Here is a 15,617-nt window from a genome sequence, read left to right as displayed (position 1 = left end):
CACTGATTGGATAAAATCCAATCATTTCTCCTTTGAATCTTCTTGCATTGTTTCACACATGAGCTTTTGGGGGACACCTCAAATCCAAACCATAACAATAACCAATTGATTTTCCCATCATGCTTCTTCCTTGGTTCCATCTTTACATCCTGCTTTTCTGCCATTGCAGAAAAGAAAGGGAGTTCTCCTTCTTTTTTATAAAACAAAAGCTGCCCTGTTTCTAACATCATAAATAAAATCCAACTAGATCTATAGCTAAACTTGTTATAATTTTTGTCTTCTGACACTAGTAAACTTGCACACCAATCTCGAGTTTGAAGTCTGCTCCCCAGGCGAAATGACCTGTAAGGAAAAATAGTAACAACAATGTCTACTTTTTGGAGTTAGATATTTGAAAGAGAGAAACAGAGACAAGGTACAGAAATGTAGGTGATGGGATACTACTTGTGATTGCCATCGAAAATGGGGACTGGGAGCCAGGAGGGATGGCACATACCTGGAATCCCAGAGACTCTGAAGGCTGAAGAAGGAAGATTGCAAGTTCAAGGCCAGCCTTAGCAATCTATCCAGGCCCTAAGCAACTTAGTAAGACCCTTTCTCAAATTTCTTAAGAAAATAAAAAGGGCTAGAGATGTGACTCAGTGAAAAAGCGTCCCTGGGTTCAATACCCAGTACCAAAAAATAATAATAATCATAAAATGGGAGCAGAGTAACCTCATGCAACTGAGTCCTCAACCTCAACCATCTGTGCTATCTCCAGGTAGATAGTATTACCGGCAGAAATTGAGATTCAGTTCGTGTTCCACAGAATTAAAGATTTAACACCACAGAACAACAGGTAAGAAAGAGACAGGAGTTTTATTAAAAAGAGAGTGGAAGAGAGAAGCTTTGGACTCTCTGCGTGGTACATGGGAGGGGCAAGATTGCCACCTTGGTCTCTCCTTTAAAGTCACTTGAGGGGAAGTCAAATGACCCCTTGTAACCCATCCTTAAGATTTTAATAGGCTCAGGCTGAGTTGCATAATTGTTTTTTTTGTGCAAATGGAATCTTATGTCCCTTTTGGGAAACAAATGTTGCTTGACACACTGGAGCATTCCTCGAAAGGTGGAGCATACTTCAAATTGTAATCCGGAGATCCATCCTTCTTTTTAACCCCTCATCATCCTTTCCTGCTCTGACTACCTATTTCCCCTACCTCAGTAGTATCAGAATTGGGTTCAGTGTCTGTAGTGTTATGTTGAGTGACTATTTGAGACAGAAGAGAGAGAAAAAACGTTGTTTTTTCTTCCCAAAATGAGAAAAAAAAATCAGTCGTTATAATTTAATTCACTGAAAGAAAAAGGGTAGAAACTACATGACTACCCAAGTCATTTTAAAAAATGTGTTTTATAAAATTCAACATCCATTCATTATTTTTAAGAACAACTACTAACAAAGGAAGAATAAAATGAAACATCTCCAACCAGACGAACAGTACTTACAAACACCTACAGCAAACATCTACATACTGATAAAATCTTGAAAAGATTTATTTAAAGCTTCCCTTTAAAATCATGAACACCAAAATGACTGATATATCCCATTTTATCAGCATTGTATCAGAGCTCCAAGGAAATAAAGTTAGGCAAGGAAAGGATAAACACTATGAAAATTAAGGAGGAAAAAAACTGACTCTATTCTTAAGTGAATGTATACATAAAATCTAGAATTCCAATAGACAAACTATTGAAATTAATTATAAAGCTTAAGTTGAGTGTGGTGGTGCACAACTGTAACCACAGCTAATTGCAAGACTGAGGCAGAAGGATCACAAGTTCAGGCCAGCCTGGATAATTTAGGGAGCTCCTGTCTCAAAATAAAAAATAAAAAGGACTGGCAATATAGTCTAGTGGTAGAACACATGTCTACCATGCATGAGGCCAGCCCTGGGTTCTATCCTCAGTGAAAAAAGGAGGAGGACAGAAGGAAGAGGAAAGAAAGAGGAAGGCAAAGAGAAAGTAGAAGGAGAAAGTTTGGCAAGGTTGCTAGGTATAAAATCAATATACAAAAATCAATTTTATTTCTATATAACAACAGTTAAAGAATAAAATTTTAAAGAATTACCAATTACTTTATCATCACAATTTTAAACTACATGAATGCCCACAGTGAAAGATACATAAACCTTCTATGACCCCCCATTGAGATATACAAAATAATGAAATACATATTACATTACTGTCTGGGAAGAGTTAACATTGTAAAGATGCAAATTATCCCCAAACTGAGCTACAGATTCAAAGCAATCACAGTTAAAATTTCAACATCTTTTTAATGCAACGTGACCATGTATTTATAAAATTAAATGGAAATATGTAAGCCAAGAATAGCCTAGAATACCATCGAAGAACTAGGTAAGAATTCTTGTTCTACCAGATATCAAGACTTAATATGAAGTAATCTTAATTAATATATTGTTATTAATGCAAGTATATAAGTTAATAATAGGCCAATGGAACATAATAGAATAACCAGAAACATACCTACACATTTATAGACCTAGATTTATGATTATAGTAACATTAAAGAGCAATAGGGAAAGAACAGATTTTTCAATAAATTGTTCAGCAATATAATAATCATACAGGGAAAATAAAGAAATATGAGCTCTACATTACAATATAAACATAGATCAATTGCAAATAGATTCATGGCTAAAAGGAAAAAGTAAAGTAAAATATTTAGGTGAAAATAAAGAAAGGGCCGGGGTTGTGGCGCAGTGGTAGAGCACATGCCTAGCATGCATGAGGCATTGGGTTTGATCCCCGGCACCACATAAAAATAAACAAATAAAATAAAGGTATTGTGTCCATCTACAACTAAAAAGATATTTTTAAAAGAGAAAGAAAATAAAGAGATCTATGACTTCAGAGTAAGCAAAACTCTGAATACGTGACCATATATTTATAAAATTAAATGGAAAACACTTTTCCAATGCCAACTTCTAATGCCATCAAAAAAATATATCATGATAAGTCTACTCACATTGAAATATGAACTTTGGTTCAACAAAAGATACTATAAAAGTCACAAAATAAAAAGAGATATATGTAACTAATATAAAGACTTAAAATTTATATTTAGAATATATATGGAACTCATAAACAAAAGACAGAAAGTTGGGCAGAGGTTGTAGCTCACTGATAGAGCACTTGCCTACCATGTGTGAGGCATTGGGTTCAATACTCAGCACCACATAAAAATAAATAAATAAAATAAACATATTGTGTCCATCTACAACTAAAAAAATTAAAAATACAGAAACCTCCACACACAAAAAAAAAAATGAATGAAAAGCTTGAGCTAACACTTCACAAAACAGAAATCCAAGTAGCCAATAAAAATATCAAGGTGGATTCAACTTCATTAGTAATCACATAAATTTAAATTAACATCTCCATGTGCTATTACTATGCAACTACCAGATTAGCCAAAAAACTAAAAATCTGACAAAACTAATATAATAAGGACTATTATGTCTTCTGGAAGGAGAAAAATTTGTGCAACTACATTGGAAACATGTTGGCATTACCTAGTAAATAAGAAAATATGAAAGTTGTGGGCTGGGGATGTGGCTCAAGCAGTAGCGCACTCGCCTGGCATGTGTGCGGCCTGGAGTTCAATCCTCAGCACCACATACAAACAAAGATGTTGTGTCCACCGAAAACTAAAAAATAAATATTAAACAACTCTCTCTCTCTCTCTCTCTCTCTCTCTCTCTCTCTCTCTCTCTCTCTCTCTCTATCTCTCAAAATAAAATAAAATAAAATAAAAAGAAAGTTGTAGGACCTAGAAGTTTCACTCCTACATTTGCAAACTAAAGAAATTCATGCACATGTCCCAGGATACTTATCGAATAAACATAGACCAGTAGAGTAAATAGGAATTTGGAGGATTGAAAAGAGAGAAGTGAAGGGAAAGGGGAGATAATGAGCAGTGAAATTGTTCAAACAATATTATGCCTACGTACAAATGTATCACAATGAATTCCACTGTTTTATAATTATAATGCATCAATAAAAAAGAAAAAAACTTTTCATGCCTATGATGTTGGTAATCCCCCAAAATATTAATAACCCAATGTGTATTAAGAGTGTAATGGATATCAGGGCATAGTGGTACATGCCTGTAATCCCAGCGACTCAGGAGGTTGAGGCAGGTACAAGTTCAAAGCTAGCCTCAGCTACTTAGCAAGACCCTCAGCAACTTGGTGAGACCCTGTCTCAAAATAAAAAATAAAAAAGGACTGGGGACTTAACTCAGTGGTAAAGTACTATAGGTTCAATACTCAGTACCCCAAAAAAAAAAAGAGGGAAAAAGGAAGTATAATGGGCAGATCTTTTTGTGGTTCATAAGGGTGGTGACTGGGTTTTCACAACACTGTATGAGATGTGCCTCCATCAAATCTTGTTACATCAGCACATTACCCATCTGTTTTAAAGTAATATTCATAAAAAATTTTAAAGAGCAAGATCAAGCCAGGCATGGTGACACATAACTGTAATCCCAGCATCTCGGGAGGCTGAGACAAGGATCTCGTGTTCAAAGCCAGCCTCAGCAACAGCGAGGCACTAAGCAACTCAATGAGACCCTGTCTCTAAATAAAATACAAAATAGGGCTGGGGATGTGGCTCAGTCATCAAGTGCCCCTGAGTTCAATCCACAGTACCCACCCCCACCAAAAATCAATAAATTGTGGTACAAGTCTCACTATAGAATACAGCACCAAAAATGAAAAAGCTGTGAAGATTCAGGTCATAAATAATTTTGAATAAAATAACTCATCTCAAAAAAGAAGGCACACAGAGAGACTCAATTTTGGATAGAAAGCAAGAAAGACAAATTACATTTGCATGCTTGCATAGCTAAGTTGTAAATTGTAAAGAAATGTAAGGAAGATAATCACCATATAAGTGAGGATAGTGGTTATATCTGGGAATGAAGAGGGCTGCAGTCAGGAAGGGACCTTCTGGCAGTCTAGTTACACTCTATTTATTGGTCTGAGTACTTGTTAAATAGATGTTCAGTTTATAACATTTGATTAAAAATCACACTAACATTTTATGCTCAATTCTATATTTGTATTGTATTTCACATTCATTCATATATTGTCCCTTCTTTAAAGTCAGTTTTTAGAGACTTAATTGTTCCTTTAAATATGCTGTTTCACTGTTTCTTTGTATATTATTGTTTATTATTGAGACTTTAGTATTTGAAAACCAATTACTGTTCCTAGTTTTTGATGTCTGCTTTCATACAGGAGGACTTTCTCCATGCAGCCCAATTAGAGAATCTCAATCCCCTTCAAGCCTTTTCTGAGGATTCATGTTTTCTGAGTTCATATATGATATCTCCTAATTGGAGAGATTGGCTGATTTTTACTTAGGAGATCTTCTTTGTATCTGTCTGTGATACTGAGCTTCTCTGGTGGTATAGAAAATTGTTGTACTGGTTCTGGGGTTACAGCTCAGTGATAGAGCACTTGCCTGGCATGTGCAAGGCCCTGGGCTCAATCCCCAATGCCCACAAAAGAGAGAGGAAAGTTGCTGTACTGGAGTTCCACCTAGTGTCAGTCTATGATGACTGCAAGACTAGTGCTGGACCAAACCACATTGATTGCCTTTGTTCTTAATCATCCACAATCGAAGCCCTGTTCCTGTCAATGCTTAGTTTAGGCAATACAGAAACCAAGCCCACAGCAGCACCCCAAAAATTCAGAATGTTGGAAGTACATTTCATTCCTTTCGCCTTCCAGGAAGAAGTGAGGAACTAGTCGTTTTCTCCTGATCCTGCTGTGCCACCTTAGTTAAAAAGACTCTGGTAAGTGAATGCTGGAAATTTTCTTACTAGACTTTGATGGTTTGGCTTCGAGATAACATTTGGTGCATGAACCTCTTAACTGTTTTCTGGATTTTTCACAATGGTAACCGGTTTAAGTAGTATTAAATCCATGTTTTAGGGGAGGAAAGAAGGCCCAGAGTTTCCTCTTCTGCCACTTGCTGTTGTCCTTTGTTGCTCTATTTTGCCCTAGTGAATGGTCACATTCATCTATTTCTTTGTATTTGTTTTATTTAATGGTGGGTATGATAGATGTTCTGTGGTTGAGTGTCTGGATTTTGTTGTCTTCCTTTAAAGAGTTTTGGCTTTGTATTTACAGACAGTTAATATACTTGAGGTTTCAGTTGAATCTTTATATCTAAGCTTTGTTAGGACAGATTCAGATCATCCTTTATTCTTAGGATAATTAATCGCTATTCCCGAGGTGTGGACTTTCTGAGGTACTTACTGAATGCTTCAGATTTTCCATGAGATTTCTTGACTGTGGTTTATTGTCTCTCTCACTCTCTACGAATTCCAGTAGTTTCCTAACTTACAGCTCCTAGTAATATTCAAAGTTTCATAGGAATTCCTCCTTATTCAGGTTCTAGAACTCCTTCTCTGCATAACTCCCTTTTCTCTGCCCTACAAACTCAAGCCGTCTCTGCCTTCACAAACTGATTGCTGTCTCTTCAGTTCAGCAAAACAATCATGCTCTGTCCCTCCTAGAACCAAGATCTAGAAAGCATGTCAAGGCAGAAAACTAACATGATAGTAGAGTTCATCTCAATAGCTTCCCTTTTCTAAGGGATTACAATTCTGTTGTGTTTTTCAATAGCTAAAAACAGATATTTTATATATTTGGTCTATTTTGTAGTTGTTCCCAGCAGGAGGGCTGCTCAGATATCCATTACTCTTTCATCGGAGGAAGTTGAAGACCTTTTCCCTGATTTTCAACTTACTAAAACCTTGACTACCCTCTAAAGTCTAGAACATATCTCACTCTCTCCATTAAAATTTTTACTCCCTTCTTTGTAATTTCAATAACTATGTAGCTCTTTTGTTATAGTTATTACACATTCAATACTGTACCATAGTTAATCTCCAGAGAGATCCCACGTCTTGCACATCAATAATGCCTCATATTGATGTTTATTTGTTGAATGAATAGGATACCCCAAAAGATAATGTCTTCTTATGAGTGGACATAGATTAAAGCAGAATAAATTACCTCCTAGCTTAGTGGAAGGTTAGAATATATATGGTTTAGGGTCCCTCTCAACTCAAGGCTTCAGTGAAAAAAAATTGGCAAATTATGCTACATTTACATAATGAATATTCTATGATGATTTTAAATAGATATATAAAATGTTTATAATAAAATATTAGGTAAAATATTGGGATTCAAATTGTACACATGACAATTAAACCTATGTGAAAAAAATGTACAGCCTTTCGGTCTGGTGGCAGCCATCGAGTAAGCCAAGACCAGGGCATACAAGTACATCTAGGAACTATGGAGGAAGGAGCAGTCAGATGTGATGCATTTTCTTCTGAGGGTCTGCTGCTGGCAGTACCACAAGCTCTCTGCACCCCACAGGGCTCCCCACCCCACTCGGCCAGATAAGGCGTGAAGACTGGGATACAGGTCAAGCAAGGTTATATCATATATAGGATTCCTGTGCGCCCTGGTGGCGGCAAACACACATTTCCTAAGGGTGCCACTTTATGGCAAGCCTGTCCATCATGGTGTTAACCAGCTAAAGTTTGCTTGAAAAGCCTTCAGTCTGTTGCTGAGGAGGGAGCCAGACACCAATATGGGGCTCTGAGAGTCCTGAATTCTTATTGGGTTGATGAAGATTCCACATACAAATTTTTTGAGGTTATCTTCATTGATCCATTCCATAAAGCTATCAGAAGAAATCCTGACACGCAATGGGTCACCACACTAGTCCACAAGCTCAGGGAGATGCCCAGCCTAACATTTGCAGGCCATAAGAGTCATGGCCTTGGAAAGGGCCACAAGTTCCACCACACTATTGGTAGTTCTTGCCATGCAGCTCTGAGAAGGCACGATACTCTCCAGCTCCACCATTACCGCTATTAGAAGTATGATGTTTGTAAAGTTCATACCTAATAAGCAATTGGGGACAAAAGAAGAAAAAATGTGCATATGAAATACTGGAAGAAAATATATTTTAAAATAATAAAGTCATCTTAATTCATATGTGCTATTGACATGTGGCTTTTTTACCAAGACTAGTCTTAAAAGACAGATGGTCTTGCTATCTAATGATTTTCATGAAGGATGGTTTAGGATGATCAGTTATTTAAAAAAAACTTTATTTTTATTTAATATCCTCCAACACTTTATTGAATTTAGTTAACAGCCTTATTAAGAGTATTAGTTCATGTCCTTATCTGCAATCTCATTTTGCAACTTCATGGCTCACCAGGAAGTTTTAATGCTCATAGTGGGGTATTATAAGGGTGCTGTATTGAGACCTTGTTAATGACTGAGGCCATTGTTTGATAACATCTACTTTAAATTTTTTCCAGGATGAAACCTTGATAATCAATAGGAGCCAAGCTAGGACACATTTTATGTAAGTGTGCACATCTGTGTCTATTCTGCAATACCTGGAGGTGGCAAGCATAGATTTTATGGTCCAACTTGATCATATTTTCAGGTCAAATCATGGTTTTCTTCTTTTTCTTAAGATCTTCTATGTACCCTTCTCTTATTCAAAGGCAAAACTGAAATCTGAAATGTCAGGTCTGAATTTTGTCTTCACCACTTACTAACTTTGTGATCCTGGACAGTGTATTTCTTTCTGTGCCATAGTTATCTGATATACATAAATCATAGAAAATAATAACAAGGTTGGGGTGGTGGCTCAGTGGTAGAGTGTCTGCCTAGCATGTGCGAGGCACTGGGTTTGATTGTCAGCACCATATATAAATAAATAAAACACAAGTCTATTGACAACTAAAAAAAATTTAAAAGAATAATAACTACCTCCTTGTATTCAGGAAAAATAGCATATAGGCTGTGCACAGTGGTGCACAATTATAATTCCAGTGACTCAGGAGTCTGGAGCAGAAGGTTCTTAACTTCAAGGCCAGCCTAGGCAACTTAGGAAGATCGTGTCTCAAAATAAAAAATGGAAAGGAGCCAGGCATGGTAGGGCATGCCTGTAATCCCAGTGACTTTGGAGGCTGAGGCAGGAGGATTGCAAGTTCAATTCTTGAGAAGCTTCAATGAGATAATTCTGTAAAATTCTTAGAGTTTCTCACACCTAGAAATTATTCAATAAAGGGTCTCTTTTAGTATTATTATTTTGCTACCTGGTTTTACTACGTCCTGCTCTTTATATTCTCTCCCTTCTTTCCTGATGCTTATATCAATTACAAGAAGCTGGTCCAATGAAGAGGAATTTTCTCCCAGGTAGAATGGTTGTATTCAGGAAAGTGGCTGCTGGGTGAAAAGGGTGAAGGAATTGTGGACCCATTATCATCAAAGTATGGGTAACTTAAAGTAGTAAACACATGCTTGAAACCAATCTTGTTTTGTTTGCTGCTTTCTATCTACAGTCGTAGAACAATAGTTGACAGGCCCTTAGCACTCAAGAAATATTTATTGAATTAATTAATGTAATGATATGTTTATACAAAAACATAACAATACCAAAAAGATAGCATACAGGCTATGCACAGTGGTGTACAGCTATAATTCCAGTGACTCAAGAGTTTGGAGCAGAAGGTTCTCAAGTTCAAGGACAGCCTGGGCAACTTAGGGAAATTGTATCTCAAAATAAAAAATAAAAAAGAGCCAGGCATGGTGGGGCATGCCTGTAATCCCAGTGACTCTGGAGGCTGAGGCAGGAGGATTGCAAGTTCAAGGCCAGACTTAGCAACTTAGTGAGGCTATAAGCAACTTAGTAAGAGTCTGTCTCAAAATAAAAAATAAAAAGGACGAGGGATGTAGCTAAGTAGTTAAGCATCCCTGTGTTCAATTCCTGGTTCAATTCATATCTTGTTTCAAAATCAAAAATAAGAAGGCCTAGGGATAGGGATATAGCTCAGAGGTAGAGCATTTGCTGAGACCATGCAAGGACCTAGGTTATCCCCACTATCACAAAAAGAAAAAAAAAACAGCATGTAGATTCTTCATTTCTGTTTTAAACTCACACATAACACTTCAAAAAAAGAACTAAAATTAAAACAAACTTTTAAGCACAAATTGGGTACTTTTATCACTATTATCATAAAATTTAAGTCACTAATTATTGCCTTTCCTTTCTACTCAGAAAAGGGTCTTATTCTTTCTCTCAGCTATTATCTCCCTCAGGCTCTTTACACAATCCAAGACCTATGCCTCTATATTTTATTCTCAGCGACTTCCTTGATTGAAATATGCTAATTACTTCCTTAAAGTCAGGTTTTCCTCATCCAGGGCTCTCCATCCTGCCTCTTCTGCCAAGAGAGACACATGTTCAGTTTCTTCCAGGAAGAACCAGGCTAGTGGGTTTACTAGGAAAACCAGCCTCAGACCCTGTGTGGTCCTCTTCATATGGGAGGGACTCAGCGTTGTATTTCTGCAGCAGGTCTTCTTAACTCATGTTTGTTGTTCAGCTGCATTTTACTATCTGCCTCCTTTATCTTGAAGAGACCTGACCCGGTTTTATTCTCATCTATGATGTTAAACTGTCAAACTAAATGGAACAAATTTTATACAAATAATTATATAGCAGTTTCCCCCACCTCCTCCCTGCTAAAAGATTGAAGCTAAACTTAGCGTCTTAACCCATAGTAGAGCAGAAAGACTGTTAATTCAATATTTAGAGGTCATGTTCTTGCTAATCTATCCCAATGTTGCAAGAACAAATCAAAGCATACTCACGTGTCTCCTTAGAGTTCATTCTAAGAATTGAATACTTATTAAATAAGTTAGTATTTGTTTCATAAATCATAAAGTACTAGATTAATGCTGGCTTTAATTGTGGCTATTCATCTGTCTTGCCTGTCTTTCCCTGCTCATAAGGAGGAGGTTATTAGAATCATGTGAAACACCTGGAGGTACTCTCTTGTGGAACAGAACATTCCCCTGGAACCAAAGCACAGATGCAGCTGCTCCAGTTGGCTCCCAGCTACATCTCCTCTCCAAGGAGGCTCTTCTCCAGCCTTCACAAGGGAAGGAAGCCATCCTGCTCTATAAAAAGCAGTGTGTCCATAGCAGCACACACAGAATAGGGACATCAGTCTTCTGTGAATACCCTGAGTTGGGGGAACCAAGGCTCGGGGAGTTCCACAGGAGAGAAGCAAAAAGTCCACAGATCTTTCAGCTGTCAGAAGAATTTAGTCCAGGGATAAAGACATCCAGAAAAGAAGTTAACTCCAATCCTGAAGCAGGTTAGCCCCCTTCTCCACTGAATCTGAGTATCTAGAGTTTGTCTGGGCCAACAATGTTCTCTGCATACAGAGAGGTCCCTCTCTGACCCAACCTAAACTGAGATGAGAGAGAGCTTACCATATTTCTTTAATGTCTTATTTTTTCCAAGAGGTTCCAGTGGACGAGACCCATATTTGCCAACACAATTCTGGAAGCTCTAGGAAGAAAATCTATTCCCCCACTCCAACCCTGCTCCCTCAGCCTTACCTTATTTTCATACCCCCAAAATAATGCTATAAATAACCATATTTAGCTCCTTACGAATCACCTTAGGTTGAGCTAGGGTTATAGCTTAGTGGTAGAGCACTTGCCTAACATGTACAAAGCCCTGGATTCAATCTACAGCATCACTTTTAAAAATCACCTTTAGGAAAACAGCACAGATGGGTTATCAGAGGCTTTCCACCACCACCATCTCTTTGGTCCTCATTCTGCTTTCTGCACTTGTATAGATTAACTATGTTATCTCTTTCTCATAAGATTCCCTCAAATATTTGAAAGCTTCTTTTGTATCCTTCCAATAGTTTTGTCTTTTCCACCTCACCACATTCACATTCTCCCCATGTCCACTCCCCATTATCTTTTTTTTTTTTTTTGAGAAAGGGTCTCACTAAGTTGCTTAGGGCCTTGCCATGTTGCTGAGGCTGCTTTCAAATTTGTGACCCTCCTGCCTCAGCTTCCTGAGTTGCTGGGATTACTGGCATAAGCACATCCACATTTTTTATATATTCCTCCTATTTTACTGTTTTCAAATCCTAACTGATGATAATTAACAAAATAAATCCAAGTTATTTTTACATAAAATGGCTGTTAAATCAGCTCTTATCTTTCTTGTATTTTTTCAGCTAATCATTAGTGCTCACATGCAGATTTTTATATGTGACCCTGTTAAATTTCATCTTTTAAGTTTAGTGTTCCAAGGCAAGATTGTTTTGAATTACAATTCTGCCACCTATAACATTGGTTTCCCCACTTCATTTCTTATCATCTGAAGTTTGAGGGGCCATGAATCTTTACTGTCTATTGAAGTCACTGCTAAAACATGTGGAGATGAGATCTCCAGCACCTTCTCTTTATACCTTCTCTTTACAGCTTTTTCCAGGTTTTCAGAATCATTAATGAATAATTTTGGTATATAGTAGCAAAACTAAGAGCGTTACCTTTAAGCACACAATCATTGCCTTCTCTTTTTACTGAAATTAATATGTCCTTTTTCTACTCCTGGCTCTTGATGTTGTAAAGCTCTCAATAAAGAACAAGTGCAAGTTTCACATTATGATTAGCACTACAAAGCTCCTGGTGATCCCTGATGAGATTTCCAACAATCCTACAGAACATCTATTTAAGAATTTCACCAGGGATCAAGACTGAATTCACTAAGGTGAATTCAAAGGTGATAATAACTTTTGATCAAAAGCACTAGTTCAGAGTCCAGTCACTTGAGAAATTTGAGGTCAGTTGATCTCTGCTAAATCAAGTATCCAGTTTCACTCTGAAATTTCTTCCTGGCTTTTTAAGAAGTCACTAGTATACAAAAGGCAAAATATGTCCAAATACATATGAAAGCATTCTATCTCTGTACCATCATGTGATTGAATATGTGTCTGCATGATGTAGCCCAGAGGAAAAGGTAGGGCCAAGGCAGAAACAAAAGCCTTGTGTTTTTGCTGCCATCTGTTAATGTGGAATGGCATCTTTTTCAACTTTAAAAATGTAGAGACTTTGTATCCTGTTGGGCATTCTGGTTTCCTCCTCCTATCATACACATACACACACACACACACACACACACACACACACACACATCCCTCTTTGACTTCCACCTCTATTCTCATAGTTCTATCTCAAGTTCTGAGTGGCAATAGTTCAATATTCCCTCATTTAGCAGAGGAATCATAGATCCCTTATCTCTCTTGGTAGTCATTTATGCCCCTTTCTCTGGCACAAGGATTAGGTGTCACATGCTGCATTTTTCCATGACAATTTGGTGATGGAAAATTATTGTAACTAATTCCTTAGTCCATTTATTTATTCCTTCCTAAGTACTTATCAGGGTCCCCTGTATGCTTGGTGGTAAGTTAGTACTGAAGAAACTAAAAGAAGAAAACCTGTACTAGGGTGGAAATTTCTAATGAACTCAGAGTTAGCTGAGCTAAATTGAGCATTTTACCTGTATGGAGAATATAGGGCAGGAGAATCAAGAAAAATAAAGAATCCTTAGCTTCTGAAAAACTGACCAGAGACTGGGAAAATTTTGAAAATGATTTTACAAAAGGTTACCAGGCCACTTATCTAAGAAGAAAGAATGGCTGCCCAAGGGGCTGGGATCTGGGCTACTTCAGATATTTCTATAGTGCTTCTCCCACAGAGTAGATGATAAAGATTGCTTAACTGGATTTCCAGTCTGACTTTATTGGAGAGGGAAAATAGAGACAAGTGGCTGCCTTAGGAATGCACATGATTTCAAAGTAGAACCACTTCCCTCCCTGGGTGCCACTCCCACCCTTCCAGAACAATTCACAGATGTGGTTCTCCTGTTAGTGCTCTTAAGAGTGCCTGCCAATGGGAGAGTGCTATGATGCTAATTCTGACATTTTTATCACTCAGAAAAGGTTTAGGAAAGCACCTAGAACAGTATTTTGCACAGGAGCTTTGGAGTCAAGCCAACTTGGTTTTGAAGCATGGCTCTACCATAGTGGGCCATGAATAATTGACTTAAACTCACTGGGCCTCAGTTTCTTTTCTATAAATAGGAAACAATAAGAATTGTCTCCAGTGCTTGTTTCGATGTACAAATGAATAAGCCAAGCATGGAGTGTGGCCATTATAGGATATTGGTCAATATTGGTTACCTTTCTCTCTTCTTTTGGGCTCAGCTCTAGATGAAGAAGCAGTCCAGTGGTGACAGTGAGAACCAGACCACCTGGCTGATCCTAGTGGGATTTGGGGATCTGCAAAGCCTGGGCTTCCTTCCCTTCACCCTCTTTCTAGCCATCTATGTGGTGACAGTCGGGGGTAATACCCTCATCCTGCTGGCTGTGGCCTCCAGTCGGACACTCCACACACCCATGTACTTCTTCCTTTGCCACTTCTCCCTGCTGGAGATTGGCTATACCTCCAACATCACACCTCGGCTGTTACGGAGTTTCCTGGAAGGGAGAGACTTCATCTCACTGGTTGACTGTCTTATTCAGTTCTACATGTTTGCCTCACTGGCTGCAGCTGAGTGCCTTCTGCTCTCTGCCATGTCCTATGACCGTTACTTGGCCATTTGCCATCCCCTTCACTACCCTGTCCTCATGAGCACTTGGTTTTGTAGCTGCCTTGCTGCTGGTTCTTGGCTCAGTGGCTTCTTCTTCTCTGCCTTCACTTTGGCCCTGGCAGCTCCCTTGTCCCTTTGTCCTGGCATCAGGGAGATTGACCACTACTTTTGTGACTTCGCTCCAGTTGTAGGGTTATTCTGTGGGGATGTGGGAGTCATGTGGGAAGCTGGAGTTAGCATCTCGGGCTTCCTGACAGTGACCCCCTTCCTGCTGATAGTGACATCCTATGCCTTCATCTTGAGGGTTGTGCTGCAAATACCTCCAGGCCCCGGGAGACAGAAAGCCTTCTCCACCTGCTCCTCCCACCTCAGTGTGGTTGGAGTGTTTTATGGCACCCTCATTGTGGTTTATGTGGCTCCAACAGACCATATGGCACCCTGGCTCCGAAAGGCCTTCACTATCCTCTACACTGTATTCACTCCCATGGTCAACCCCATCATCTACAGTCTCAAGAACCAAGAGGTAAAGGGTGCTCTTCGTCAGCTCTGGGGACAGCTATCCTAGGGCATGCCTTATTGAGAGGGACAGGACAGTTATTGACATTTTCCTCAACTTCGACTTAGCCCCTTCCTCAAAGTTGGATGGACTAGAGACTATGGCAGTGGAAAGGTAGAGACTGTGGGACTAAACATAGTCCCACAACACAAGGTAACAATTTTCCCACTGCAATTGGGTAAGGATCAAAACCACATGCCTAGTAGGGGCCTGATCACCGTAGACATTCCAAAAATCTAAATTGAAAAAAATGAGTGACTTAGTGCTGAAAAGAATTCAAGAGGGAATGGGGCAGTAATGCCAGGTGGGGAATATTTTCGGATTCTTAATTGAAGGTGGCAAGGACTAAGTAAGGGCATCGGCAAACAGGAAAAGGGGGATTAGGAAGATGATAATAAGAACCAGAATTAAGGTAAGACCTCATGACACAATTCAAACAAAATCTCCAAAATGAAAAAAAAAAAAAAACTCTTAAGCCCAAAGTCTGTAG

At 38.5% G+C, this 15,617-nt stretch overlaps 1 protein-coding gene, 1 non-coding gene and 1 pseudogene across 2 annotated transcripts; all 3 read left to right on the top strand.

The window, feature by feature from the left end:
- Positions 1–337: 337 nt before the first annotated feature.
- Positions 338–7,964, top strand: LOC101976821 (large ribosomal subunit protein eL15 pseudogene; annotated as a pseudogene).
- On the top strand, positions 4,377–4,477 carry LOC120888799 (small nucleolar RNA U13). Its single transcript, XR_005732484.1, has one exon. It is a non-coding gene; the product is annotated as a small nucleolar RNA U13 (small nucleolar RNA).
- Positions 7,965–14,191: 6,227 nt separating the features above from the next.
- On the top strand, positions 14,192–15,136 carry LOC101977095 (olfactory receptor 11A1). The gene has a single exon (XM_013358398.1). It carries the CDS (start codon positions 14,192–14,194, stop codon positions 15,134–15,136), a length of 945 nt encoding a protein of 314 aa, XP_013213852.1.
- Positions 15,137–15,617: the final 481 nt, after the last annotated feature.

The sequence above is a fragment of the Ictidomys tridecemlineatus genome, chromosome 6 (assembly GCF_052094955.1).
Source record: "Ictidomys tridecemlineatus isolate mIctTri1 chromosome 6, mIctTri1.hap1, whole genome shotgun sequence".
In the NCBI taxonomy this organism is placed as follows: domain Eukaryota; kingdom Metazoa; phylum Chordata; class Mammalia; order Rodentia; family Sciuridae; genus Ictidomys; species Ictidomys tridecemlineatus.
This window is presented reverse-complemented; position numbering and strand designations above follow the sequence as displayed.